This window comes from Globicephala melas, chromosome 20, assembly GCF_963455315.2.
Source record: "Globicephala melas chromosome 20, mGloMel1.2, whole genome shotgun sequence".
NCBI classification, from domain to species: Eukaryota; Metazoa; Chordata; class Mammalia; order Artiodactyla; family Delphinidae; genus Globicephala; species Globicephala melas.
The window spans coordinates 48,439,288-48,467,202 of NC_083333.1; the positions used below are offsets into that span (position 1 = coordinate 48,439,288).

General features: G+C 37.8%; 1 protein-coding gene across 3 annotated transcripts in view; it reads left to right on the plus strand.

The window, feature by feature from the left end:
- BCAS3 (BCAS3 microtubule associated cell migration factor) overlaps positions 1–27,915 on the plus strand; it is a 573,053-nt gene that overhangs the window by 27,775 nt on the left and 517,363 nt on the right. For all 3 annotated transcript variants that reach the window (XM_060290805.1, XM_030881822.2, XM_060290806.1), the window contains exon 6: positions 19,404–19,485. In XM_060290805.1, coding sequence (XP_060146788.1) covers positions 19,404–19,485 — 82 coding nt within the window. The remainder of the gene's footprint in view (positions 1–19,403; positions 19,486–27,915) is intronic.

The following is a 27,915-nucleotide window of genomic DNA, read 5'->3' on the forward strand; positions in this document are numbered from 1 at the left end:
AATTGAGCCTTCATAACATGGTTTGACAAGCAGTATCAGCGGGCAACCAGTTGGAGGAGTTGTTCATGACAATGAGTGTGTTTTAGACATTGTGCCGTCATGTATTATTTCATTTAGCACAAGTTACATCTCTATGATCATTAATATTCATTTTAGTGGTTGTAAGCTCTCTGTGGACATGCAATGAGATATAGAAGTTTCAGGGAGGAGATTTGAATTGCAGGATGAGGATTTGGATTTATTAATATTTCAGCCAGTATGAATTCATTAAGAATCTTTGAGTAACAGAGATACATTCCAAAATCCATATTTAATAAAGGTTGGTTTTGCAGTGGCTTTGGAATGAATAGAGAGTAAAGGAGAAAAGAAAAGGATATGAGGCCAGTAAGGAGTCAATTTCACTTCCCTGGTGGCACAGTGGTTAATTCGCCTGCCAATGCAGGGCATACGGGTTTGAGCCCTGGTCCAGGAAGATCCCACATGCCGTGGAGCAACTAAGGCCGTTGATGGTTGTCACTGTTCCTGTTGTTGGATGCGGGCACGGAGCCCGAGCCTCACAAGTCCCAGCTGTCTGAGCTCCTCTTGTCGGCTGAGGCCCGTCAGTTTCACATTGTCTACTTGGGAGACGTTGAGAGCCTGAACTGAGTTAGTTGTATTGGTATCTGATAAAACATTTAGAAGAGAAGAATCAAAGATGTTTCCAAGATCTTGATTTGGGGCTGGTGCTGCCTGGTACGTAAGATGGCATAGTTTTAGAAGAAGTAGAATTTGATTATTAGAATTAGACTTACATTATGTTGAAAATTTTATAAGGCAAAATTGCACTGTATAGTTTAAATAATAAAGTGTTGCCATTAAAAATTTTCAAGATAGTACCTTTGTAAAAAGTCCTGAAATTTTTCCATACTCTTTTGCTGTTAAATGGTTACTTAGCTTTCTCATCCTCTTTTGAAATGCTTAATATCTTAAACACATCTTGAAAATGTATTCATTACAGCACCTAGAAGATGAGAGTTGCATTGTATGAAACAGTATATTTTTAGGTTCAGTAAGTTAAGATTTGAAGTGTTTTCTTGGAGCTTTTGAATATACTGCAAAGGAATAACACTAGGTGTCGCTAACACATTGAGCTAAGAAAAGTATAGCTGTTCCCTTGAAAGATTTGCCCTAAAGCTTTTAGTGTAGCTTTTACACTTTTTGTGTTGCCTTTACACAAAAAACTTTAGAGAAAACATGCAAGGACATATTTGAGGTGAATTCCAATTAGTTTATTATTTCTTAGAAGTTGGATGCCAACAGACCTTGCCATGTCAAGATTGCTAGCCAGGAAACAATTTTTATGGGTTTCATTTGGGAACAATATAAAGTCAGTGATTTGGGTAACTGGCAAGCAGAGAAAGTTTGAATATGGACCCAAATCAAAAAATTGCCTTTGTTGAGAGTATCTTATTTTTTTTGGTCCACTGTCTTATTACTGGAAAGAGAAGTAATGGATGGCTCTTTAGTCACCTGGCAATGAAAGATCTTTGGGTGTCATGGAGTGAATAGAAGCAGAAATGAAGAATAATATTGAAGTAACTTGTGGAATCCATTCATATTAGTAGAGGCAATTTTTTTTGTAGTGTATGTTTCTTAAGGTGTCACTTTAGAGAAGTCTTGTATCTGAAGTTTAGTCTTTCCAATGTTTAAATAGTGGCTTTATGTGACTTTTGTTGATTTGAAAAGTGAGTTTGAAATTTTATTATAAATTGGTATTTTTCTTGTTTGAAGTATTTTGATGTTTTTCTACTCTAAAATGGAAGATATTCTTTGGACACAAGCTGACTTACGAGTGTGTGGAAGACAGCTTTTTCTTTTCTTATAAATGTTACTGCGTATGTTAAATATCATAAAGTGCACAGATTGTAAGTGTGCAGACTGAATTTTTATATGTGTATGTAACCTTCTGGGCACCACTCAGATTAAGACAGAACATTTGGAGCAACTCAGGAGTCTCTCATGCCACTTTCCTGTCAATACTGTCCTCATACCTCCACGTAACCACTATTCTGACTTCTATCACCAGAGATTAGCTTTTTCTATTCTTGAACTTAAAAAAAGGGGGGGATGGGGGGACATAGATAACCCAATCTATTCTTTTGTGTCTGGCTTCTTTCTCTCAACAGTGTGACTATGAGATTCTTTCATGTTATCGTACGTAGAAGTAATTTGTTCTCATTTTTGCTATATACTATCTTATCATGAATACAATGCATTTTATTTTATTTATTTTTTTAAAATTTATTTATTTATTTATTTGGCTGTGTTGGGTCTTGGTTGTGGCACGCAGGCTCTTCGTTGTGGCACTCAGGCTTCTCTTGAGTTGTGGCGCTCAGGCTCCAGAGCACGCGGGCTCAGTAGTTGAGGTGCGCAGGCCCAGCTGTCCCCGGCATGTAGGATCCTAGTTCTTTGACCAGGGATTGAACCCGTGTCCACTTCATTGGAGGGCGGACTCCCAACCACTGGACCACCAGGAAAGTCCCACAGTGTATTTTTAAAAGTTCGTTATACACCTGATAGACATTTTTGTTGGTTCTACTTTTTGAGCATTATGGATAAAGCTGCTCTGACGTTCTTGTAAGTGTTCCTTGGTGGATATATGCTGCACCCATTTCTCTTGGATATAGACCTAGGAATGGATTTACTGTGTCATAGTGTAGGTGTATGTTTAACTTTAGTAGATATTGCCAACCAGTCTTCCAAAGTGTTTTTACTGATATGTACTCCTACCAGCAATGTATGAAAGTTTCATTTGCTCCACATTTTCATTAGCTCTTAGTATTGTCAATCTTACTAATTTAATAATTTTTTTGTGTATGTGTTGGTATCTCATTGTGGGGTTTTAAAGATGCTTTTATTTTGCAATAATTTTAAACTTTCAGAAAATTTTATAACTGTTACAGGGAACTCCTGTTACTCATTACCCAGATTTACCAATAAAGGACATTTTGCCCCTTTTGCTTTATCATTCTCTCATTTTTATTTTTTTCCTGTGAAGATTTTTTTCGGAACCATTTATAAGTAGGAGAATTTATGCCCCCCCTCTTTTCCATAAATAATTCAGTATATATTTCCTGGGAGTAAGCACATTATCTTTTACAACCATAGCACTATTATCAAAACCAGGACATTTAAATTTGATACAATACTATTTTGTAATCCACAGTCCATTTTCCGGTTTCATCATTTGTCCTAATAGTCTTCTTTACAGGTTTTCTTACATTTTCACTTTCTTAATATTGTCTTTTGATGAAAGAAATCCAGATCAGATTTTAAGTGGTTTACTCTATTTTTTTTTATTTTTATTTTTGGCTGCGTTGGGTCTTTGTTGCTGTGCACGGGCTTTCTCTGGTTGCGGCGAGCAGGAGATACTCTTCGTTGTGGTGCGTGGGCTTCTCATTGCAGCGGCTTCTCTTGTTGTGGAGCACGGGCTCTAGACGCGCAGGCTTCAGTAGTTTTGGTGTGCGGGCTCAGTAGTTGTGACTCACGGGCTCTAGAGCGCAGGCTCAGTAGTTGTGGCGCACGGGCTTATTTGCTCTGCGGCATGTGGGATCTTCCCCAACCAGGGCTCAAACCCGTGTACCCTGCATTGGTAGGCGGATTCTTAACCACTGCACCACCATGGAAGCCTGGTTTACTCTATTCTTAATGCTTTTTGTATCCTTGTTTACTCTGAGGCCATGAAGATATTCTCCTGTGCTTTCTGTTAGAAGGTTGTTGTTATCATCTTTAGGTTTATAATCCTTTTGAAATTCTTGGTGTACGGTATGACATAGGGGTCAAGGCTTTTTTGAATTAAAAAAAGAAAAAAAAAAACAGCTAACTCATTCAGCACCATTTCCTGAAAGGACCGTTCTTTCCCCACCAAATATGAGCATGTAATTCTTGCCAGCTCTGTGTTTTTGCTCTTTCTTTTTTGTTTTTTGGTCTCTTTTCAAATTGATTTTTAAAACCTTTTAACTTTGAAATAATTATAGACTCATGGGAAGTTGCAGAATATTAGAGTTCAGGGTACACTTCCCCCAGGGTCCCCCAGAGGTGACATCTTATGTGACCTGTAGTACAATATCAAAACCAGGAAATAGACATTTACATTGATTTTTCAAAAAATTTTGTAGTTTGTCTTTTCCAGTTTTATTTAGATATAATTGACCTACTATATTGTTTTTCTTTTATTTTCGCTGTGCTGAGCATCATGTGGGATCTTAGTACCCTGACCAGGGATCAAACCGGTGTCCCCTGCATCGGAAGCACAGAGTCTTAACCACTGGACCATCAGGGAAGTCGCTATGTTGATTCTTTTTTTAAATTTTATTTATTTATTTTTTATACAGCAGGTTCTCATTAGTTATCTACTTTATACATATTAGTGTGTACATGTCAATCCCAATCTCCCAATTCATCCCACGCCCCCACATTGATTTTTAACACCATAAATTATGGTCGTTTTGCCCATTTTGAACTTTATCTAGATGGATTCATAGGATATGAACTCAGATTTTCATCTGCAGACACAATGATTAATCTTGAGACTTAAGTCCCATTTTTTTTTTCGATTGACCACATATGAATATTCTTCAACCCTGGCCTAGGGGTTATTTGCAGCTAGACAGAGTGTGCATTGATCACACGGTTCTCATTTATGCCTTTGCTTTTTATCTTCTTTCCTTATGTGTACATTTCTGGTTTAAAGAGTATTGGTCAGCTTGATGTGAACTATCAGAAGTGATAACAAAATTAATAAATAATTGTTTTAAAAGGCTAATACTATTTTATTTATTTATTTATTTATTTTTACGGTACGCGGGCCTCTCACTGTTGTGGCCTCTCCCGTTGCGGAGCACAGGCTCCGGACGCGCAGGCTCAGCGGCCATGGCTCACGGGCCCAGCCGCTCCGCGGCATGTGGGATCTTCCCGGACCAGGGCACGAACCTGTGTCCCCTGCATCGGCAGGCGGACTCTCAACCACTGCACCACCAGGGAAGCCCAAGGCTAATACTCTTTTAAATAAGAAATTAACTAAAATTATAATGCATGAAGGTATGCAAATACAAATTATATATGTTTGTGACTCATTCTTGCCATTATTGGCGTTTTGGACCAGATGATTCTTTGTTATGGGGGGCTGTTCTGTACATTGTAGTTGCCACATCTGTGGCCTCCATCTACTAGATGCCCAAAGCAACTCTCTGAATTGTGACAATTAAGAACGTTTCCAGACATTGCCAAACATCCTCTGGTTAAGAACCACAACTCCAGAGAAAATTTTGATTGAAACTACTGGCTTAGGTACATATAATTTGATGGGAAAAGTTGTTGCGTGTAGTTAAGAATACCAAAGAGTTACTGTGCATATATATGTACACACCCACACCACACACCCACTTTAGTAAGAATTGTTTAAAAATGGAACTGAAATATCTGTATTTTTAAATATTAAAATCCATTATAAACTATCCATTATAAACTGTATTATAAACTATCCATTATAAACCTGTTCTTTCCCTTAATATTCATTCAAGTTGATTGTCAATAATCAGTTGTCTCATTTTTTTCAGATGGGAAGAGTGAGATAATAGAAAGTATTAGTTTTCTGGGGACCTTAAAAAGAAATGGAACTAGGATTTCTATTTTCTAAATTTTGTTCATATTCAATTTAATGTTTGAATTTTGGACATAGGACCAAAGGAATGAAATGGAGAATTTCTGATTTCCTAATTTTTGATTCAATTTACCTGTGAGTTTCAGTATTTTCTGGGAATCTTGATTTTACATTAGCAGTTGGGAGAATTCTTCATAAGACTCTCTAGAACTGTGATCATGTCTAATGGTCTTTGTATCTCTGGTGCCAAGTACATTGTCTAACAGTTAGTAGGGTGTGTGTGTTTGTGTGTGTGTGTCTATTTACATATATATTTACATATGTACGTGTATATGTATATATGCACATGTATATATGTTTAATAAATGTGTTTCAAGATTTCAGCCTTTTGCTGGATGTTTTCATCAAAGTGTGCTAGAGACTCAATATCAGAAAGATCCAAACTAAATTTCATAATCTTTTGCTGTTTGCTCTCATTCCATTCCATTCCCAATCCATCCCTTCTCCCTAAAATCTTCTTGTTTAAATTAATTAACAGAAGTCTCATTTTTCCATTCAGCCATACTGAAACTTGAGGGTCTATGCCACGTATTAGGGGGTATAAATGTAACTAAGGGCTGAGCCCTGCCTTGAGGAGATCATATTTTACTTGTGCGCGATGTCACTACATAATTGCAGTCTATGTCAGTGCTTCCCAAATGGGAGTGATTTTGCCCTCAAGGAAACATTTGTCTATGTTTGCAGACATTTTTTATTGTCACTATTAGGAGCTGCTACTGGCATCTAGTGGATAAAAGCCAGAGATGCTGTTAAACGTCCTACAATGTACAGGACAACCTCCCACAACAAAAATTGTTCAGTCCAAAATGTCAGTAGCGCTGAGAAGCCCTGGTCTATGAGATTTGTGTTACGTTGGAGGGTTGAATAGAGTGCTGTAGCTGAGCAGTGTTGGGATGCTTTGGGGAATTTTGACACTTGTGTTGCATAGTGAAGTTTCATAATATTAATATAAATAATGGCAACTATTTAAAAAAATAACTGGAATGTACCACACACATTATTTTAGGCACATTGCCCATTATTGTCTCATTATCCTGTCAATTTAACTAGTTAGTGTTATTCCTGTTTTACAGATGAAAAAAATTGAAGCTCATATTTAACCAGCTCAGCTTCTTTAATAGATGCCTTAAAAAAGAGACTATTTTTTATTTATTTTAAAAAATAAATTTATTTATTTATTTGTGGCTGTGTTGGGTCTTCGTTGCTGTGCGTGGGCTTTTTCTAGTTGTGGCGAGCTGGGGCTACTCTTTGTTGTGGTGCGCGGGCTTCTCATTGTGGTGGCTTCTCTTGTTGTGGAGCACGGGCTCTAGGTGCGCGGACTTCAGTAGTTGTGGCTCGCAGGTTGTAGAGTGCAGTCTCAGTAGTTGTGGCGCATGGCCTTAGTTGCTCTGTGCATGTGGGATATTCCTGGACCAGGGCTCGAACCCGTGTTCCCTGCATTGGCAGGTAGATTCTTAACCACTGCACCACCAGGGAAGTCCCCCAAAAGACTATCTTTTAGATCAGTTTTAGGTTCATAGTAAAATTGAGCTGAAAGTACAAAGAGTTCCCGTATACCTCCTGTCCCCCCAAACACACAGCCTCCCTGCTATCAGCATTCCACATCAGGAGTGGGGCATTGTTAGAATCGATGAACTGACACTGACACATCATTATCACTAAGAGTCCATGGTTTACATTAGGGTTTACTTCCAGTGTTGTACATGCTATGGGTTTTGACAGATGTATAATGACGTGTACCCACCATTATAGGGTTATACAGAATAATCTCACTGCCCTAAATATCCTCTGTGTTCTGCCTATGTATGCACTGCTCTAAAAGTCTTGTGGGCACCCTTCTCTGGCAACCACTGGTCTTTTTACTGTCCATGTAGTTTTGCCTTTTTCAGAATGTCATATAGCTGGAATCATACAGTATGTAGCCATTTCAGATTGGCTTATTTCACCTAGTAATATGCATTTAAGTTTTCCCCATGTCTTTTCATGGCTTGATAGCGCACTTGTTTCTAGTGCTGGGTAATATTCCACTGTCTGGAGGTACCACTGTTTATTTATGACAGACACTTTTAAAAAATTAAGATATACATACTATAAAATGTACAAATCTCAAGTCTGTAGTTTGATGACTGTGTGTGTGTTTTACATATGTTTATACGCAAATAAGTCAAACTACCATTGAGAACAAAATGTAGAACATTTTTCTTACTCAGAAAGTTCCCCAGTCACTATTAGCCTCAAGGTAATCACTATTCTGACCATAGATTAGCTTTGCCTCATTGAACTTCACATAAGTAGAGGTACACAGTATGTGCTACTTTGTGTCTGTCCTTTGCACTATGTCTTTTAAAAATTCACCCATGTTGTTGCATGTTGCAGTAGTTGTTTTTTAATTTTTATTTTCCTTTTTTCTTTGGCTGCGTCAGGTCTTAGTTGTGGCACACGGGATCTTCGCTGAGGCATGCGAGATCTTTCGTTGTGGTGCGCAGTCTCTTCGTTGTGGTGGGTGCGCTTCTCTCTTGTTGTGGCGTGCGTGTTTTCTCTCTCTAGTTGTGGCACGCGAGCTCTAGGATGTGTAGGCGCTGTAGTTTGTGGCACGCAGGTGCACCCAATAGTTGTGGCACGCGGGCTTAGTTGCCCCGCGGCATGTGGGATCTTAGTTCCTGGACCAGGGGTCGAACCTGCGTCCCCTGCATTGGAAGGCGGATTCTTTACCACTGGACCACCAGGGAAACTACTACCAGTAGTTTGTATTTTTAATTTTTTTTCATTACTGGGTTTTATTCCATGGATCGAATGTACCACAGTTTGTTTAGCTCTTCTTTTGATGAGGATTTGTGTTTCTGGCTTCTGGCTATAGTAAATAAAGCTCCTATGAACATAATTGTAGATTTATGTACGTTAGGAGCAGAATTGCTGGGTCATAGGTTAGGCATGTATTTAACTTTATTAGAAATTACCTGGAGTTTTCCAAAGGGGTTGTACCATTACACACTTACATCCACAATATCTGAGAGTTCTAATTGCTCCATTTCCTGCGACCATTGGTTCTGTCAGTCTTTTTTTTTTTTAATAAATTTATTTATTTTTGGCTGCGTTGGGTCTTTGTTGCTGTGCGCAGGCTTTGTCTAGTTGTGGCGAGCGGGGACTACTCTTTGTTGCAGTGCAAGGCTTCTCGTTGCAGTGGCTTCTCATTGCAGAGCACGGGCTCTAGGTGCACGGGCTTCAGTAGTTGTGGCTCGCAGCCTCAGTAGTTGTGGCTCGCGGGCTCTAGAGCGCAACCTCAGTAGTTGTGGTGCATGGGCTTAGTTGCTCCACGGCATGTGGGATCTTCCCGGACTAGGGCTCGAACCCGTGTCCCCTCCATTGGCAGGCGGATTCTTAACCACTGTGCCACCAGGGAAGCCCCTGTCAGTCATTTTTTTTATCATCTTGTCAATATTACAAGTTTGTGTGATATCTGTTTTACAGAAGAAAAAAACCTTAGGCTTCTTTTTGATATAATCCGTTTCTCTTTGGTTAGATATCTACTGCAAAGCTATCTTCAATCAACAGATTATATCAGGGTAGGTTTACAATACGAGTATAATATGACAAACTCTTTTAAAAGTGGAAAAAGTCTATAAGCCAAAATTGGCTTATCTGCAGCACTGTTTTCTCTCTTTCCCTTTTCAATTGGACATGTATTCAGCATGAAATAAAATAATGAGTTAAAGGGAATCCAGTTTGTGTGTCTGAGTGATTATGAAGTGTTTATGACAGCTGCTAGGCTGACACTCTCTGTAATGGTGTTACATTGGCTTCTGAACACCTTCCAGTCTGCCTCCAGGCGTGTGTGTCTGTGTAGTCTGAGTGGTTTTACATTAACATCCACCCTGAGTAAGATCTTTTGACTACAGAAGTGTTACTTGCAAATGGAAGATACCATTAGGGCTGCTTCAAAGCTCTGGAATGGTATTTGGATTGGTGATGCTGAAGTAATGGCCCGGGTTTTGAAGTGTAATGTCTAAATCTGCGTTGCATAACCGGAGGAACGTGTGAGTTTAAACTGCTTTTCTTTGATCTTCCTTTCAAAAATCAGGCTGAAGGAGAAAGGTTAAAGTTGCCTTAAAATATTCCTCTCTATGTGTGTAAAAATTTGGAAGTATGAAAATATGATTACAAATTCCATTCATTATTTATGTTCTGCGGTTTTCATATTGTTTTTGAAACTTACTTCCTTCTTGCTTCAAGTTTTGTATTTTGAATTTAGTGTCAAGACCAAAATACAGACTCGGTTGCTGTCTGCTTTATGTGGTTAGCAAGTATCTGTTCTATAAGTTGTTAGTCCTCACAAATATGCATTTTAGGTGGTTTTTGTGGTTTGCATTTTTTTCTTGATGGCATACAGAGTAGGTTATGGAGATACTGACACTCTGACATTAACTGAATCATTTGTGGTTAGCTAGGCAGAAATAAAACAAAAAGCTTGTCCCCTCCTTCCTCCTACTTTTAGGAGCTTTCAAAAGAATTACATTTTTACCATTAGGAATACTTTCTTCAATGTGTGCTATCTTAAGTTTTTGATATTGTTGGAGCAGAACTGTAACACATAAAATGACCACCTGGCAGTGACTTGTTCAAGAAAAAAACCCTGAGTTTAAAAACTGTTTTTGAATACAGTATTAATGGAGATTCTGATGCCTCTTTGATCTGGTCATTTAGGGGGAATATTTTTCTCTGTTTCCTTATGTCTAAAATGAAAATATATCATCAGATTGGCTCACAGGGTGAGAGAGAGCTAGAGAGAGAGCTTGCTTTGTAGTGTGATCATTACTCATGTAGCTATGTGCTGTCCTTCTGTTGCTTAGGAACCAAATACCTTAGTATAAGATGATACTTCCCTCTCCTTCCCCTATCTCTTGTTTTATGTTTTTTAATTTTTACCCTTTCTAACTAAAAAAAATATACATATATATATATGTGTGTGTATATATATATATATATGTATTTACCTTTTCTCCTTATTTAAAAAAATTATTGTTGTTACTTTGTAAGTTAAAAAAACTGGCAGGAATTCCCTGACAGTCCAGCGATTAGCACTCCGCAGGCTTCCACTGCAGGGGGCCCGGGTTCTATCCCTGGTTAGCACAGTGTGCCCAGGAAAAAAAGAAAGAGAAAAGACCAGGGCTTTCCTGGTGGTGCAGTGGTTAAGAATCCGCCTGCCAATGCAGGGGACACGGGTTCAAGCCCTGGTCCAGGAAGATCCCACATGCCACGGAGCAACTAAGCCTATGCGCCACAACTACTGAGCCTGCACTGTAGAACCCGCAAGCCACAACTACTGAGCCTGTGTGCCACAACTACTGAAGCCCACACGCCTAGAGCCCATGCTCCGCAACAAGAGAAGCCACTGCAATGAGAAGCCTGCACACTGCAACGAAGAGTAGCCCCAGCTTGCCTCAGCTAGAGAAAGCCCACACATAGCAATGAATACCCAGCGCAGCCAAAAATAAGATAAATAGAATAAGTAAATTTATTTAAAAAAAAAGAACACCAAAAACTGTCATGAACCAGTCTTCATTTTAAAGAACTTCATCAGTTCAGTTGTGTTGTATGTATGATTACTACATGTGAAACAATTAGCAAAGTGATAACTTATATACTTGTTTATTTAAATAGACCAAGTAAGGTCCTTTTGTTACTTTGGGAACTGAATTAATTAGTGTAAAATGTTATCGGCTCTTCGCTCCTCCCATCTCTCTATATTTTTACCTTTTATCCCTATTTTGGGTGGGGTGGGTATTAAGGAAGGTTAAAATTTATTTGTGGAATTTTCACATTTTTCATATATATGAAAATAAACACTAATATACTATTTTTAAAGCAGTTTTAGGTTTACATAAAAGTTGAGCAGAAAGTACAGAGAATTTCCATGTATCCCTCATCCCCTGCATTTTCCCCTATTAACATCTTGCATTAGTGATGCGCCACGTGGCTTACAAGATCTTAGTTCCTGGACTAGGGATCGAACCTTAGCCCACGGCAGTGAAAGTGCTGAGTCCTAACCACTGGACCACCAGGGAATTCCCGAGGTACATTTGTTAAAATTGGTGAACCAGTATTGACACATTATTAACTATAATAGTCCATAGTTTACATTTTTCTCCTTAACGAAAAAGTTTTATTTGTTATTACTTTTTAACTTTAATGAAGCACTGTTCTTATTAAGGACTTCATTTCAACTCTGTCTATGTGGCTGGTACATGTGAGACAATTAGAATAGATTGATAATTCTACATTTGTTTATTTAAATGGACAGTTTTTACGTCACTCTTGGTAAGAAAACCTGTTGCAGGTAAAAACATTACATTAACCCAGAAAGGCTGGATTGAGCGTGGGATATTTGCCGGCGAGAGTGGCGACTGCCTTGATCTTGAGTGGGAGTGTGAAGACCAGTGTGATGAAACCTGCTGCCCAGATGAGGTGCTGCTTGCCACTCTGATAGTAGTCCTTTTCTTGAGAGCTGAAAAGCTTAGGAAGTAATATACCAGTGGGTTCAATAATGAGTTGTACCAAAATGTGTTTTATGATGTGGTGTTATAACAAATTTCCAGGTATTAAATGTTAACAACATGTTTTGAAAACAGGGAGGCAAAGGCAAATTAAGTACCATTAAGATTGAATAATGATGCCAACATAGACTTAGTCGTTTATTTATCAGTTCATTCATTTAACAAGCATCTTCTTGATTTAACTCTCTTGCTTCATATTTTAAATATACAGTTTAACACCTTTGCTTTGTTAGATAGATATGTCATTACCCGTATTTTAAAGCCAAACTCAGATTTAGCAAATTTGTATAGTTTATAAACAGAAGTCCAGTTTATTTTCTATTGTAATAAACTGTTGGAACCGTTGATGTTGCTGATGTGATCTTTGTAACTGATTATCTGTCATACTGTACGCAGTTGGCATTGTTGCCATAGGCCATGCATGATTTTGGGAAAAGAATAAAACTTTCAGGGTCTTACCTGTGGGCTGCTTTTACTCTCTTTGATTTTCCAAGTGGAATCAGAGGCATTACTTTTTGGAAAGCTCAGGTGTGAAAGATATTTTTGACTGAAAGTCAGGATGTGCTTGAGATAAACACAAAGAATTCTTTTTCCGATGTCTTTTATGTCTGATGGCTTGGTCTTTTTTTTTTTTTAAGAAGATGTTGTGGGTAGGAGTTTATTAATTAATTAATTTATATTTGCTGTGTTGCGTCTTCATTTCTGTGCGAGGTCTTTCTCTAGTTGTGGCAAGCGGGGGCCACTCTTCATCGCGGTGCACGGGCCTCTCACTATGGCGGCCTCTCTTGTTGCGGAGCACAGGCTCTAGACACGCAGGCTCAGTAGTTGTGGCTCACGGGCCCAGTTGCTCCGCTCCATGTGGGATCCTCTCAGACCAGGGCTCGAACCCGTGTCCCCTGCATTAGTAGGCAGATTCTCAACCACTGCGCCACCAGGGAAGCCCTTGGTCTTTTAATTTATATTTCCAGTGTAAAAATCCCTACTGTATGTGATGTAGCCATTTTGAAAAATAGGTAAATTAATACCTCTTTTTAAGTTTTTTAGAGATTAAACCTTGCTGATGTATTTATCAAGGAAAAAACCTGCTAATCATACCTTTTGTATTCGAACTGCTTGAGTTATAGGGGAAAGATAGTAATTTTTGTATGTTTCCTATCTTTAATAGGGACTGAATTTGCTTTGAATGTTTACAAATCAACATTTTTCCACTTCAAGGGCTATCATTTTTTTATAACCCAATCATTGTACCTTATATGGGGGGAGAGATTGCTTATTACTGGATTTGGAATTAAGATATGAATTCAGTTAGGTATAAAAAGCTCTAGTTTTTCCAGAGCTGCTGAAATGAGTTCTTGAATTCAGTCATAATGCTGGAAATCAAGGGTCCTCCAGGATAAAGCTCTTACATCATGAGCCCTGATGGAGGGCCACTATAATAAAGCCTGTTTGTTTATTTAGTTTGAGGCAGCATTGCTTTTCCAAAGGAGGCTAATTTATGCATTTTACTCACTGTGCATAATAGATCTAAATCCAAAATTTATTAAAATCAGGCAAATATATTGGGCAAGAGACTTTATCAGACTGCTCATGAGAGAGTATAACTAAATTCCAATAATAATATGAAAGGGTGAAACCTCCTTTGAAGAAAATGCAAATTAAAATGACGGTGAGAATCCCACTGAACATCCACCAGAATGACACCAACTGTTGGATGTGGAGCAGGTTGAGAACTCTTTTACACTGGTAAATTGTTCAGTTACTGTTGTTAAAATCTACAAAATATGCACAAAATATGCACAGAAGCAACTTCAGTAGTATATACCCAAAAGAAATACTTAAATATGGTCACTAAATGCCATGTGCAAGAATATTCATAGTAATCTTCCTTATGATGTTACCAGTTAAAAAATGGTAAAATCATGACACTCATACAACTGTAAAATGGACATGTGTCATAGATTTTATTTAACTTATTAATGAGGTGTTGGACAAGTTAACGCCGGTTCAAAGGAGAATCTGACGAACAGATATAGGGAATTAGGAATGCTGAAATGACCCTGTTAAGAGATGCAAACCTAGCTAATAGCCTGTTGGGAAAGTGTATACTGCTTGGAATCTTTTTTATGAGTGGAATTCAATTGTATATCTACTAAACAAGTTTCATTTGCATTTCTGTGGGCAAGAGTCAATTGCCTTACTATTCGTTTTCTACAACTTACAGTATTGTAAAATAGCCCAGTCAAGACAAAGGTGCAGATTCTTATAGAATCAAATAATCCCAAAGGATCCACTATATAACTCTTGGTAATCCACTGGAAGAACACACAGTAATCTTTTTCCCATTTGAAAGTTTGTTGCAATTTTTCCTGACATCTTATGAGCCCAAAACTAGAAACAACCTAGAAGTCCAGCAACCAACAGTAGAACAGATAAATTGTGGTCTTTTCATGCAATGGGAATCTATATAGCAACAGAAATAAAAAACTACGATCATATGCAACAATACAAATGAATTTCACAGGCATGTAATGTGTGAAAGAAGCCATTCACAAGAGAGTACATACTACGTGATTCCATTTAAATAAATTTGAAGAAGTAAAACTTATGTGTGAGAAGTGTTAGAAGTCAAGATAGTGGTTATGGTTATTCTTGCCTTGGGTTTGTGAGTGCGAAGGGGTGTGGAGGGACCTTCTGAGTATCTGTAATGTTCTGTTTCTTGATGTCTCTGCTGGTAACAGAGGTGTATTAACATTGAAAATTCATTAAGCTGTACATATACCTAAGATTTATGTATTACTGCTAAGTCTGTTATCTTTCAGTAAAGTTTGCTAAAAAGAATCAATTGGAGACCACAATTCTCCATTTGACCAGTGTCTAAAAGGGAAGTTGGGGGTGTAAATATGTACTATTGTCCTAATTCTGTGTCTTTGTAGAGCATAATTATTATTGTCCTTTGTGTTTGATTGAATTTTCTATTTTGTAGTCAGATGCCTTTGAAAAGTCATCAGGATTTCAGAAACAAGTTTGGTTCTGAGGGCTAGATGACCTTCATGTGCTTTCAGAATTCTCTAAAAGCACTTATAAAGCCCCCCTCCCCCCCCAGCTTTTATAGCCTTTTCTCTGTGTGTATGATTGTCTCGGCTGTTATAATTTCCTTTTGCCTTAGGTTGAGCTGTGAGATTCTAAACTTGTACTCCCCCCCACCCCTTTTTGGTTTGGTATGTAATTTGCATATTTTCACCATGTGAAAGCTATTTTCTATGGTTGGAAAAGATTTTTTTCCAACAGTGTGAACAAATCATTCTTTGTTCTCCTTATTGTGCCTCCAAACTGGTACGTCCGGTTTATGCTCCAAACAACAAAAGCCTGTCATCAGAAATTAAAATGCCAGTAAGAACAAAGGCAGAGACCCATGAGGAACTATTGGAGAGGTTTCCTCCCTGTTTGCTCCTCTCCCCAAGTTACTGCAGTTGCCAGGAAGTTGGAACATTGCTTGATACACGCCTTCCTTGTAGTTCTACCCTTGTATTTATTATTGTTGGTTTAAAAGTGAACTTAGAGCTCCTGGTAATTCTTCTCAGGATCAGTAAAATCCTCATCTCAGAGATTCTTTGCTGTTTTCAATGAGCTCTTTCTAAGAAATCTAAAAATCACTTTGAAAGCCTTAAAAAAACTTCATCAGTTTTGACATTTATTTGAGAGCAAAATTGCCAGTGAACATACTGTATAAAATGATTAGAGGCAATTGAAAACGGCAGCTAAAGCGGAGCCTATAAGGACATAGCCATTCTCTCTGTGTCCTACCTAAAATGTGCACGTCTTATCTATATACACGTTATTAGCACTGTCTCTGTTCTGAACTTGTATTCCAGTATAGAGTTTGCCTATATTATTGGGAGAGTTCTCTCCTCTGGGAAGTTTGACATTTGTGACTCACTTAGGATACTTTAGAATTATGCTTCTAACAATTTTGATTTTAACATATTCACAAACTTCTATACATAGTAATAGTGCTTCCCCCCACCTCCCTTCCCTGATGTGATAATTAAAGATTCTAGGACCTTAACTTAGAGGTAATGAAGGATCGGCAATGAATGTGGAGATGCGTTTTGTAATCACGCCTAATGTTTTTTGTCTTACCTGTTGCTGTACATTTAAAGAGGGATTTAGAGTAGAAGCTTAGAATAGAATAGGGCATTTAGGTTTGTTTTAAAAGCCGTTATGCTCAAAAGCATGGTGTGTTCAGATTTCAGAATGTTTTTGTATATCAAAGTAAGCTCTTGGGTATTAAATCCAGTGATAACAAACGTTTATCATATTGTGAATAGGCCAAGACAGGTTTGTTTTATTCTTTATTGTTTAGTATAATTTAGTATAGCAGCTCAGTTAAATGTGATTAGACTTTTTAGCTTTAAGGCTTTATTTGATAGGACCAAAAGCTAAATGCTAGACTTGTGGCATATGGAAATAATAGTACAGAGCAGTGAATTTTGTGTTAGAATACTATGATTTGTTATAGGTATAAACCTTATTTGTGAGAGGTGGTTTTCATTACTCTGAATTATAATGTCAGTGCAATTTCTACAGTATTGTTTTTTTTAAATTTTAATTTTATTTATTTTTATATTTATTTTTTAATTTTTGGCTGTGCTGGGTCTTCGTTTCTGTGCGAGGGCTTTCTCTAGTTGCGGCAAGTGGGGGCGTCTTTTCATCGCAGCGCGCGGGCCTCTCACTATCGCGGCCTCTCGTTGCGGAGCACAGGCTCCAGACGCGCAGGCTCAGTAGTTGTGGCTCATGGGCCTAGTTGCTCCGCGGCATGTGGGATCTTCCCAGACCAGGGCTCAAACCCGTGTCCCCTGCATTGGCAGGCAGATTCTCAACCACTGCGCCACCAGGGAAGCCCTACAGTATTGTTTTATAATTTATTTTTCATTGCATTCTTAGTAGAAATGGTATGTATATTGAAGAATACTGTTTATCCATTGCCTAACAAACAACCTCTTTTCAAAAAGTAAATGACTTGGCAGCTTTGGAGGTAGCCAGTAATGCATCTATAATGTAATTGGACTGTATTAGTGATTTACCTTTTGGTGAAAGTGTTCTTAAAATCAAAGAGGTGATGGTAATTTTTGGATTTCAGAGAATGTGTGATTTACTGCATTGGGTGGGAGATTGAACAAAGTGACCCTTTAAGGATTTTTCTAAACTGAAAATTCTGTTCTATAAGAATAAAATGTGGACTTAGGAGCTGCAGTATATAATGGCAATGGTATTTTATTTAGAAAATTAATGTTTACAGAGGAATTTGTAGAGAGGTAAATTTAAGAAGTAAATTTAAGTTTGCTATACTGAGTTTGTAGCTTTTGTGTGTTTAATTGGTGATAGGTGGTGCTATTGTTGCATAGTTAGTGGGAAGAGCCTAGCATTCCTCGTATCTTCTGCTTCCCAAGTGCTATAGAGGGATTTGCCATTGTGGCCAATAAATACATTGTAATAATTTTTATAAGCTAAATGAATATGATGGCTCTTTAAGAGACAAAAATATTTACAGTTTGCAGCTCTTAAATTCGGGTAGAAGAGAAGCTGAAGATCTAAAAAAGTAGTTAATCTAAAAGACAGCTCTGCAGATTTATAGTTTAATATTGGAAGATTGATAAGCCTTTTATAATGTATACAATGATGATATTTTAAACTCCTTGTTTGGCAGGCCTATTTTTAAAAAATACCATCAGCGTGTTTATGGAATGTTTATCATTTTTATATCTGTTGTAAGTTCTTAGGTATTTAGAACGAGTTATTTCTATATCTGTTGTAAGTTTTCGGGTATTTAGAATGAGTTTTATAATATTTGCCATTTTCCCTATCTGATATTACATATTCCATCAAACACTTGAGAATTAAGAAAATGTATTGGGAACTACATTACCACTTATAGTAATCTGGAAAGCCTTTCTTAACATTATGATTTAATATGTTCAGTATTTCAATTAGCAGATTGTTCTTTGGAACCACTAATTCTGAAAAGCAGTTGTTTTCACACTTGACACAAATATTAGAATACCTCTTTTACTTTGGGATTAATAGGCTGCTGTACATCTGAGGAACAGATCTGATATTACTGAAAATGAACGGACATTCATACGTGTTTGATCTATGTGTGTAAGAAGAATAATGACATTTAAAGATGTGTACATATTTTTTTATGCATAGAATACTGAAATTTAAAGCATCTTGAGGTCCTTTAGCACCTTTATAGTCTCAGCTTATAAATGCAAAGGAATATAGCCTTAGAGGAGGTAGGGGAAATGTGGAGATGTTGGTCAAACGGTGCAAAGTTGCAGTTTTGTAAGATGTACAAGTCAGGGGACGTAATGTTCAGGCATGATGACTGCAGTTAATACTATATTGAAGACTGGAAAGATAGATTTCAGATACTCTTATCACACACAGAAGGTAAGTCTGAGGAAGTGACTGTGGTAATCATTTCACCATATATATGTATATCAAATCTTCATGTTGTATACCTAAATGTATACAATATTTACTAAAATATATTTAGAAAAGAAAATAAGTAATAAAGGTTTATAGAGGTTAAATGATTTACTCAACGTAGTTAACAGGTTGGGTTGCAGAACCATAACTGGCAACTAGGTCATTTACCCTCCACCTCAGTGTTCTTTGCAACATGTTTTGCTCTTTTTCATTTATAACAATTTGCGAAAGTTACTACAACATTTAAGTTCGCTTTTCAGAATGCTAAGAATATTTATGTTTTTCTTACACAGAAAACTGAATACTAATTAAAAAAATCAGAGTTGCTTTGCTCTGAAATGGAAGGCAGTCACATAGGAACCGAGCAGACTTTAACAAACTGGTAGTTTATTAAAGATAAAAATTACAGGTTTTCAAAACAGACCTTTTATTTTCCTATTCATATTAAGTGCATGCTCTTATAATTTTCTAAAAATATTTATGATAATTTAAGGTATTAATATACTTAATGTGTATGTCAGCCATAAATAGGTGTGTGAATGTACATATACTACATTTCAGACCAAAAATCGTGATAAAAATTCAGGAGATCTTGTTTTTGTATAATAATGTTCTGACCTGCATTTTCATTTACTGAATTTTTTTTCTGTCTTCTGCAGATCAGTGGGGAAGCACAGGAGCTTTTTTCTGTTCGACATGGCCCAATTCGAGCAGCTAGAATCTTGCCTGCTCCACAGTTTGGTGAGTGTAGCCCTCAAGAAGAAACAAATCATTCAGAAAGAGGTTTCTCTTTTATTGGTCTTGGACAACAGACAGCAAGAATGATAACTAAAGTCTGTTTTCCTCCACGTGTCCATACTCCTTCCCCTCCTCCCTCCAAGATAAACTCTTAGTTCTGTCAGTTGAGATGGAAATAGGTAATCTTAACCAATTCAGTATGGCCATTCACTTTCTGCTGCGGTTTTGATTTATCTTCCTCCTCTTTGATCTCCATTTAGTTTCTGACATTGCTGGCTCTTTCTTGAAGCCCTCTTCTCTCTTGGTTTTCATGGCAGTGCTCTTCCCATATCCCTTCCTTGCTGACTGTGCCGCTTTTGTTATGTTTCTGGTTTAGCTTACTTCTGTGGGTATTCCCCAAGTCTCTGTTGTTCTCAGTGTCTTTGCTCCTCTTAGTTATACTTACTGCCTTGAAGAGCTTGGTTTTCACCATTATCTCGATTGTAGATGGGTCTGTTGTCTGTATTTACAGCTATGGCAGAAGTACAGCTTCGGGCTTTTGACCTTGGATCTCTGCTTTAATAATGAAAACTTCTTAATGTTGTATTTAAATATTATGTATTTTTAAAATTAAAAAATCAGATATATGGTTAAATTACATCTGTTATTTGGAAGCGTAATTCCCAACCCTTTAATGATCTGAGCTTTCTAAGGGTTGTATTTTCTCTTTAATTTGCCTATGTTCACTCAGTAATGCTTTTGTATGTGCACTAAAAGCAATCATATTAATATCATTTGCATACTTAAAAAGAGGATATTAAAATATTTTAATGCTATTATATTTTTCAAGTTTGTACAGAAGTTGGGAAATCTTCCTGATAATACTTCTTTATGCAGTTATTTCTCTACATTGGTGAGAATGATGTTTATTAAAATGTACTACTATTTGCATAACTAATGTTAGGGATTAATTTAATTATTAAATCTACTTAATTGAAATAGTAAGGGTGGAGGTAATAAGGCAACAATATCCTGCAGTCACGTGGAGATTTTTCCTTGTTATTGAACTGTATGGCATCTACAGTTATCAACTTTGTCTCTGCTTTACACTCTCTGTTTTCTGTTGCATTTGTGTTTTGGTGAAATTTTTGACAAAGAAGATTGTTTTGGAATAACCAGCCTCACTGGATGGTTGGAATCAAGAAGAACTTTAGGGCTTCCCTGGTGGTGCAGTGGTTGAGAGTCCGCCTGCCGATGCAGGGGACGTGAGTTCGTGCCCCGGTCGGGGAGGATCCCACATGCTGCGGAGAAGCTAGGCCTGTGAGCCATGGCTGCTGAGCCTGCACGTCCGGAGCCTGTGCTCCGCAGCAGGAGAGGCCACAACAGGGAGAGGCCCGTGTACCGCAAAAAAAAAAAAAAAAAAAAAAAAAAGAACTTTATTACTAAAGGACTCTGCCATGTCTTTGTTTCTTTTGTATGTAATTCACAGAGGCAGATTTTTCTCCTTTCATTTCATTTATGAAGTTCTTTTCTTCATGTCAATTATTTATTTTTTTAAAATTTATTTTATTTATTTTTGGCTGTGTTGGATCTTCGTTGCTGCAAGAGGGCTTTCTCTAGTAGTGGGCGGGGGCTACTCTTCGTTGAGGTGCGCGGGCTTCTCATTGCGGTGGCTTCTGTTGTTGCGGAGCACAGGCTTTAGGCACGTGGGCTTCAGTAGTTGTGGATCGTGGGCTCTAGAGCTCAGGCTTAGTAGCTGTGGCTCACGGAGTTAGTTGCTCCGCGGTATGTGGGATCTTCCCGGACCAGGGCTCAAACCCGTGTCCCCTGCATTGGCAGGCGGATTCTTAACCACTGCGCCACCAGGGAAACCCTATTTATTTTTTATATTTTAATTTTTTTTTTGCCGCACTGCATGGCTTGTGGGATCATAGTTCCCCAACCAGAGATCGGACCTTGGCCCCCTGCGGTAGAAACACGGAGTCCTACCCACTGGACCGCCAAGAAATTCCCCTCTTTATGCCAATTATTAATGTTCAACTTTTCTCAAATTTTTTACTTTGGGCAGAACTATATGAGAGAGTATAAAGCTTTAAAAGCTAATATTGCTAGTAGAATTTGAATTTGTTTAATTTACTTTGTCTAATTAAAAGAAAGATTTCTCCATCCACTGTAATATACATTTATTTATTTATTTATTTAAAAAAATTTTTTTGGTTGTATTGGGTCTTCATTGCTGCATGCGGGCTTTCTCTAGTTGCGGCGAGCAGGCGCTACTCTTCATTGTGGTGGCTTCTCTTGTTGCGGAGCACGGGCTCTAGGCGTGTGGGCTTCAGTAGTTGCAGCACGCGGGCTCAAGTACTTGTGGCACACGGGCTCTGTAGTTGTGGGCTCTAGAGCGCGGGCTCAGTAGTTGTGGCTCATGGGCTTAGTTGCTCTGTGGCATGTGGGATCTTCCCAGACCAGGGATCGAACCCATGTCCCCTGTGTTGGCGGGCATATCCTTAACCACTGTACCACCAGGGAAATCCAACTATAATATACTTTTACATGCACTATAAGATACTTTAAATACACTTTTTTTTAGATTTAAGATGTAATTTCACAAAATGTTGTATGACTTGCAGAAATTACATGTTGCTTTTATTGTATTTAATTTTTTAGATTTATTTTCATCAAACATGCAACTGATCAGATAAAATTTGTAATGGAAAATAGAATACCCCTTTCCTCTCTTCTGCCCGTTTTGCTTTTGCGCTCGCTTTGGTGGAATAAGTCCTTTGGTAGCTTCCTGGAAAAGGATGTGTGGTAGATCTTGTTCATCTGAAGATGTCTTTATTTTTCTTTAATTCTTGATTGTCAATTTGTCTGGGTAAGAAATACTTGTTTGTAAGTAATGTTACGTCAGAAATTTGAAGGTATTGATCTGGTGTTATGGTTGAAGAATCTTAAGACATTTTGACACCTTTTTCTTTGTATATGGCTTATTTTTTCCTCAGGAGCTAATAGAATGTTGGCTTTGTTCCCAGTGTTCCAAAATTTTGCACTGTTGTTTCTTGGTTCTTATGTTTTTCTGGGCCTCTTCGATGTAGAAATTCAAGTAGTATAGTTATGAGAAAATTCTTTTTCTTTTTTTTTAATATCTTTATTGAAGTATAATTGCTTTACAATGTTGGGTTAGTTTCTGCTGTACAACAAAGTGAATCAGCTATATGTATACCTAGATCCCCATATGCCCTCCCTCTTGAGCCTCCCTCCCACCCTCCCTATCCCACCCCTCTAGGTCGTCACAAAGCGTCAAGGGAGAAAATTCTTTAAACTACTTTTTTGATGGTTTCTTCTCTTAAGTTTTCCATGTTCTCTCTTTCTGGTACTTGTATTATTTGGCTGTTATATCCCCTAGAATGATTAATTAAAAAATAATTTCATCCCTGTTCTGTTTGGGAGATTGTCTCAATATGGATTACTAACTCTTCTTGAATAATTCTTTGCTGGGATGTCCCTGGTGGTCCAGTGGTTAAAACTCTGTGCTTTCAATGCAGGGGGTACGGGTTCAGTCCCTGGTCGGGGAACTAAGATCCCACATGCCTTGTGGTGTGCCCCACCCGCCCCACAAAATGATTCTTTTCTGCTGTCTTTTTTTCTTAACCTCTCCTCATGCCCAACACCTCCCTCCCTCCCCTTCCTCTCTCTTTCCCTCCCTCCCTTCCTCCTTCCCTCTCCCTCTTTCCCTCCCCTTCTCTCTCCCTCCCTTCTTCCTTCCTTCCTTTTCTTTCTTCCTCCCTACTTCCCTCCCTCCCCCCACTTTCCCTCCTCCCTCCTTCCCTCCCTTCCTGTTTTTCTTTCTTGGTGTAATTTACATGTAAATATTACCAAATAGAATCCAGTGATCCATAAAAAATTTATACATCAGGACCAAGTAAAAGATATTCCAGGAATACAAGGTCGGTTAACATTTTGAAAATAAATCAGTGTAATTCACCATATTAGTAGAATGAAGAAGAAAACACAGTTGATCATCTCAATAGAAGTGGAAAAAACTTTGGCAAAATTTAATAGCCATTTAGGATTAAAAAAAAGCTTTTAGCAAATTAGAAGTAGAAAGAAACATCCTCAGTATGCTAAAGATAATCCATAAAAAAATCTATAGCCAACATTATAATCAATAATGATATATTAAATATTGTACTTTCCTACTGAGTTTGGGATGGATCCTATCACTACTTCTATTCACCATTGAATTCAAGTCCTAGCCATTACAATAAGGCAAGAAAAATGAATAAGAGATGCAAATATTAGAAGGAAAGGTATAAAATCATCTTATTCATAGATAATTTGATTGTATATGTAGAAAATACAAAACAATCTACAAACTTAGAATTAAGAAGTGATTTTTTAAAAAAATTAATTTACTTTTGGCTGGGTTGGGTCTTCGTTGCTGTGTGCGGCCTTTCTCTAGTTGCGGTGAGTGGGGGCTGCTCTTTGTTGTGGTGTGCGGACTTCTCATTGCAGTGGCTTCTCTTTGTGGAGCACAGGCTCTAGGTGCGCGGGCTTCAGTAGTTGTGGCTTGTGGGCTCTAGAGTGCAGGCTGAGTAGCTGCGGCTCACGGGCTTAGTTGCTCCGCAGCATGTGGGATCGTCGCGGACCAGGGCTTGAACCCGTGTCCCCTGCATTGGCAGGTGGATTCTTAACCACTGCCCCACCAGGGAAGCCCCAATTAATAAGTCATTAATAAGAGCTGTTGCAAAAATCCTCAGGAAAATACTAGCAAACAGAATCCAATAGCACATTAAAAGGATCATACACCATGATCAAGTGAGATTTATCCCAGGAATGCAAGGATTCTTCAATGTACACAAATCAATCAATGTGATACACCATACTAACAAATTGGAGGATAAAAACCATATGATAATCTCAGTAGTTGCAGGAAAAGCTTTTGACAAAATTCAACATCCATTTATGATAAGAACTCTCAAGAAAGTAGGCATAGAGGGAACCTACCTCAACATAATAAAGGCCATATATGACAAACACACAGCCAACATTGTTCTCAATGGTGAAAAACTGAGACCATTTCCTCTAAGATCAGGAACAAAACAAGGGTGCGCATTCTCACCACTGTTATTCAACATAGTTTTGGAAGTGTTAGCCACAGCAATCAGAGAAGAAAAAGAAATAAAAGGAATCCAAATTGGAAAAGAAGAAGTAAAACTGTCACTGTTTGCAGATGACATGATACTATACATAAAGAATCCTAAAGATGCTACTAGAAAACTACTAGAGCTAATCAATGAATTTGGTAGAGTAGCAGGATACAAAATTACTGCACGGAAATCTCTTGCATTCTTATACACTAATGATGAAAAATCTGAACGGGAAATTAAGGAAACACTACCACTTACCATTGCAACAAAAAGAATAAAATACCTAGGAATAAACCTACTTAAGGAGACAAAAAATCTGTATGCAGAAAAGTATAAGACACCAATGAAAGAAATTAAAGGTGATACAAACAGATGGAGAGATATACCATGTTCTTGGATTGGAAGAATCAACATTGTGAAAATGACTATACCACCCAAAGCAATATACAGATTCATTGCAATCCCTATGAAACTACCAATGGCATTTTTCACAGACCTAGAACAAAAAATTGCACAATTTGTATGGAAACAGAAAAGACCCCGAATAGCCAAAGCAATCTTGAGAAAGAAAAAAGGAGCTGGAGGAATCAGGCTCCCAGACTTCAGAGTGTACTACAAAGCTACAGTAATCAAGACAGTATGGCACTGGCACAAAAACAGAAGTATAGATCAATGGAACAGGATAGAAAGCCCAGAGATAAACCCATGCACATATGGTCACGTTATCTTTGATAAAGGAGGCAAGACTATACAATGGAGAAAAGTCAGCCTCTTCAATAAGTGGTGCTAGGAAAAGTGGACAGCTACATGTAAAAGATGAAATTAGAACACTCCCTAGCACCATACATAAAAATAAACTAAAAATGGATTAAAGACCTAAATGTAAGGCCAGACACTATAAAACTCTTAGAGGAAAACAGGCAGAACACCGTATGACATAAATCACAGCAAGATCCTTTTTGACCCACCTCCTAGAGAAATGGAAATAAAAACAAAAATAAACAAATGGGACCTAATGAAACCTAGAAGCTTTTGCACAGCAAAGGAAACCACAAACAAGATGAAAAGACAACCCTCAGAATGGGAGAAAATATTTGCAAATGAAACAACTGACAAAGGATTAATCTCCAAAATTTACAAGCAGCTCATGCAGCTCAATATGAAAAAAACAAACAACCCAATCCAAAAATAGGCAGAAGGCCTAAATAGACATTTCTCCAAAGAAGATAGACAGATTGCCAACAAACACATGAAAAGATGTTCAACATCACTAATCATTAGAGAAATGCAGATCAAAACTACAATGAGGTATCACCTCACACCGGTCAGAATGGCCATCATCAAAAAATTTACAAACAATAAATGCTGGAGAGAGTGTGGAGAAAAGGGTAACCTCTTGCACTGTTGGTGGGAATGTAAATTGGTACAGCCACTATGGAGAACAGTATGGAGGTTCCTTAAAAAACTAAAAATAGAACTACCATATGACCCAGCAATCCCACTACTGGGCATATACCCTGAGAAAACCATAATTCGAAAAGAGTCATGCACCACAATGTTCATTGCAGCACTATTTACAATAGCCAGGACATGGAAGCAACCTAAGTGCCCACTGACAGATGAATGGATAAAGAAGATGTGGCACATATATACAATGGAATATTACTCAGCCATAAAAAGAAAGGAAATTGAGTTATTTGTAGTGAGGTGGATGGACCTAGAGTCTGTCATACAGAGTGAAGTAAGTCAGAAAGAGAAAAACAAATACCGTATGCTAACATATATATGGAATCTAAGAAAAAAAAAAAAAGGGCATGAAGAACCTAGGGGCAAGATGGGAATAAAGACACAGACCTACTGGAGAATGGACTTGAGGATATGGGGAGGGGGAAGGGTAAGCTGTGACAAAGTGAGAGAGTGGCATGGACATATATACACTACCAAATGTAAAACAGCTAGTGGGAAGCAGCTGCATGGCACAGGGAGATCAGCTTGGTGCTTTGTGACCACCTAGAGGGGTGGGATAGGGAGGTTGGGAGGGAGACGCAAGAGGGAGGGTGTATAGGGATATACTTATGCATATAGCTAATTCACTTTGTTTTACAGCAGAAACTAACACACCACTGTGAAGCAATTATACTCCAATAAAGATGTTTTTAAAAAAATAGAGCTGTTGCATACCAGAGTCATTGGATCTTTGGTGAACTGATTCCCTTACAGTGTATTTTTCCAGCATTATTTTCAGCTGTCACCAGTATCCCCTATCTAAGCCTTCCTCTCCCCAACAACGCTCACTCCTTTGGAATAGTTTTTTCTGTGTGTGTGTGTGATAGTTTTTTTGAACTTTCGTTTCCTCAAGCGATCCATCTTCTTTCTTTCAGACCTTTTCATTTGCTATTTCCTCTTCTAGAATACTCATGTCCTAACCCTTCTTTCTTGTTTTCCGATGTCAGTAGTATGTGCTTCCATGGGATTTACTGGTTTTTTATTTTAGTTACTCAGTTGCCTCTTAATTGCTAGGTTTATAGGCTGTTTTCATATTTTCAGTACCTAACAGAGTACTTGGTACAAGGTGTTAATAAATATTTGAATGTTGCTGCATGGTATAATGTTTTGAAGGTTATGATCTAGAAGAAAAGCAAGTTTCCTTTCTGTAGGTGATTCTGTGCAAAGCCTGTCTCTTAACTAAAAGCAGAAAAACTGAAGGATTTGGATGTTCTTTTACACTGTAGAAGGTCATTATTGTATTTAATGGGCATTTACTCCCAACGACACAGTTTGTATTTCCCTATATTTTCATGGTCACTAACAATCATTGATTACGTTTTTAATGAACCTACACTTGCTTTAGAATTTTTTTCAGTGCAGTCTTCCAGGAAGCTATGACCAATCAATTGGTATTCTCATGTCAGATAAAAGCTGTTACTATCTTTCAAATCTGTCTTTTTAGAACTTAATTCCAAGTAAATTCTTCTTCCTTGTTACTCTTAGGAGCCATAGTGGTTTTTAGTAACTCAGTACCTCACTTGTGAAATAGAATATAGCAATATGTGTGATTTAATATATAAGTTAAATTTAATATAAGTTAAAAATTTTATATGACTGTAGATTTTGTGCTAATAATGCTTATTTCCAAGGAATGGGATCAGAGGACATATACATTTTAATATGTTTTAAATTCCTTAATATAAAGACCATACAATTAATTCTAACCAGCTAAAGTATTCATTATAAAAATTCAAGGAATACTGAAATGTAGAAAGTGAAAATTCACATGATTCTGTTATTAGAGATAAACCCAGGTTAC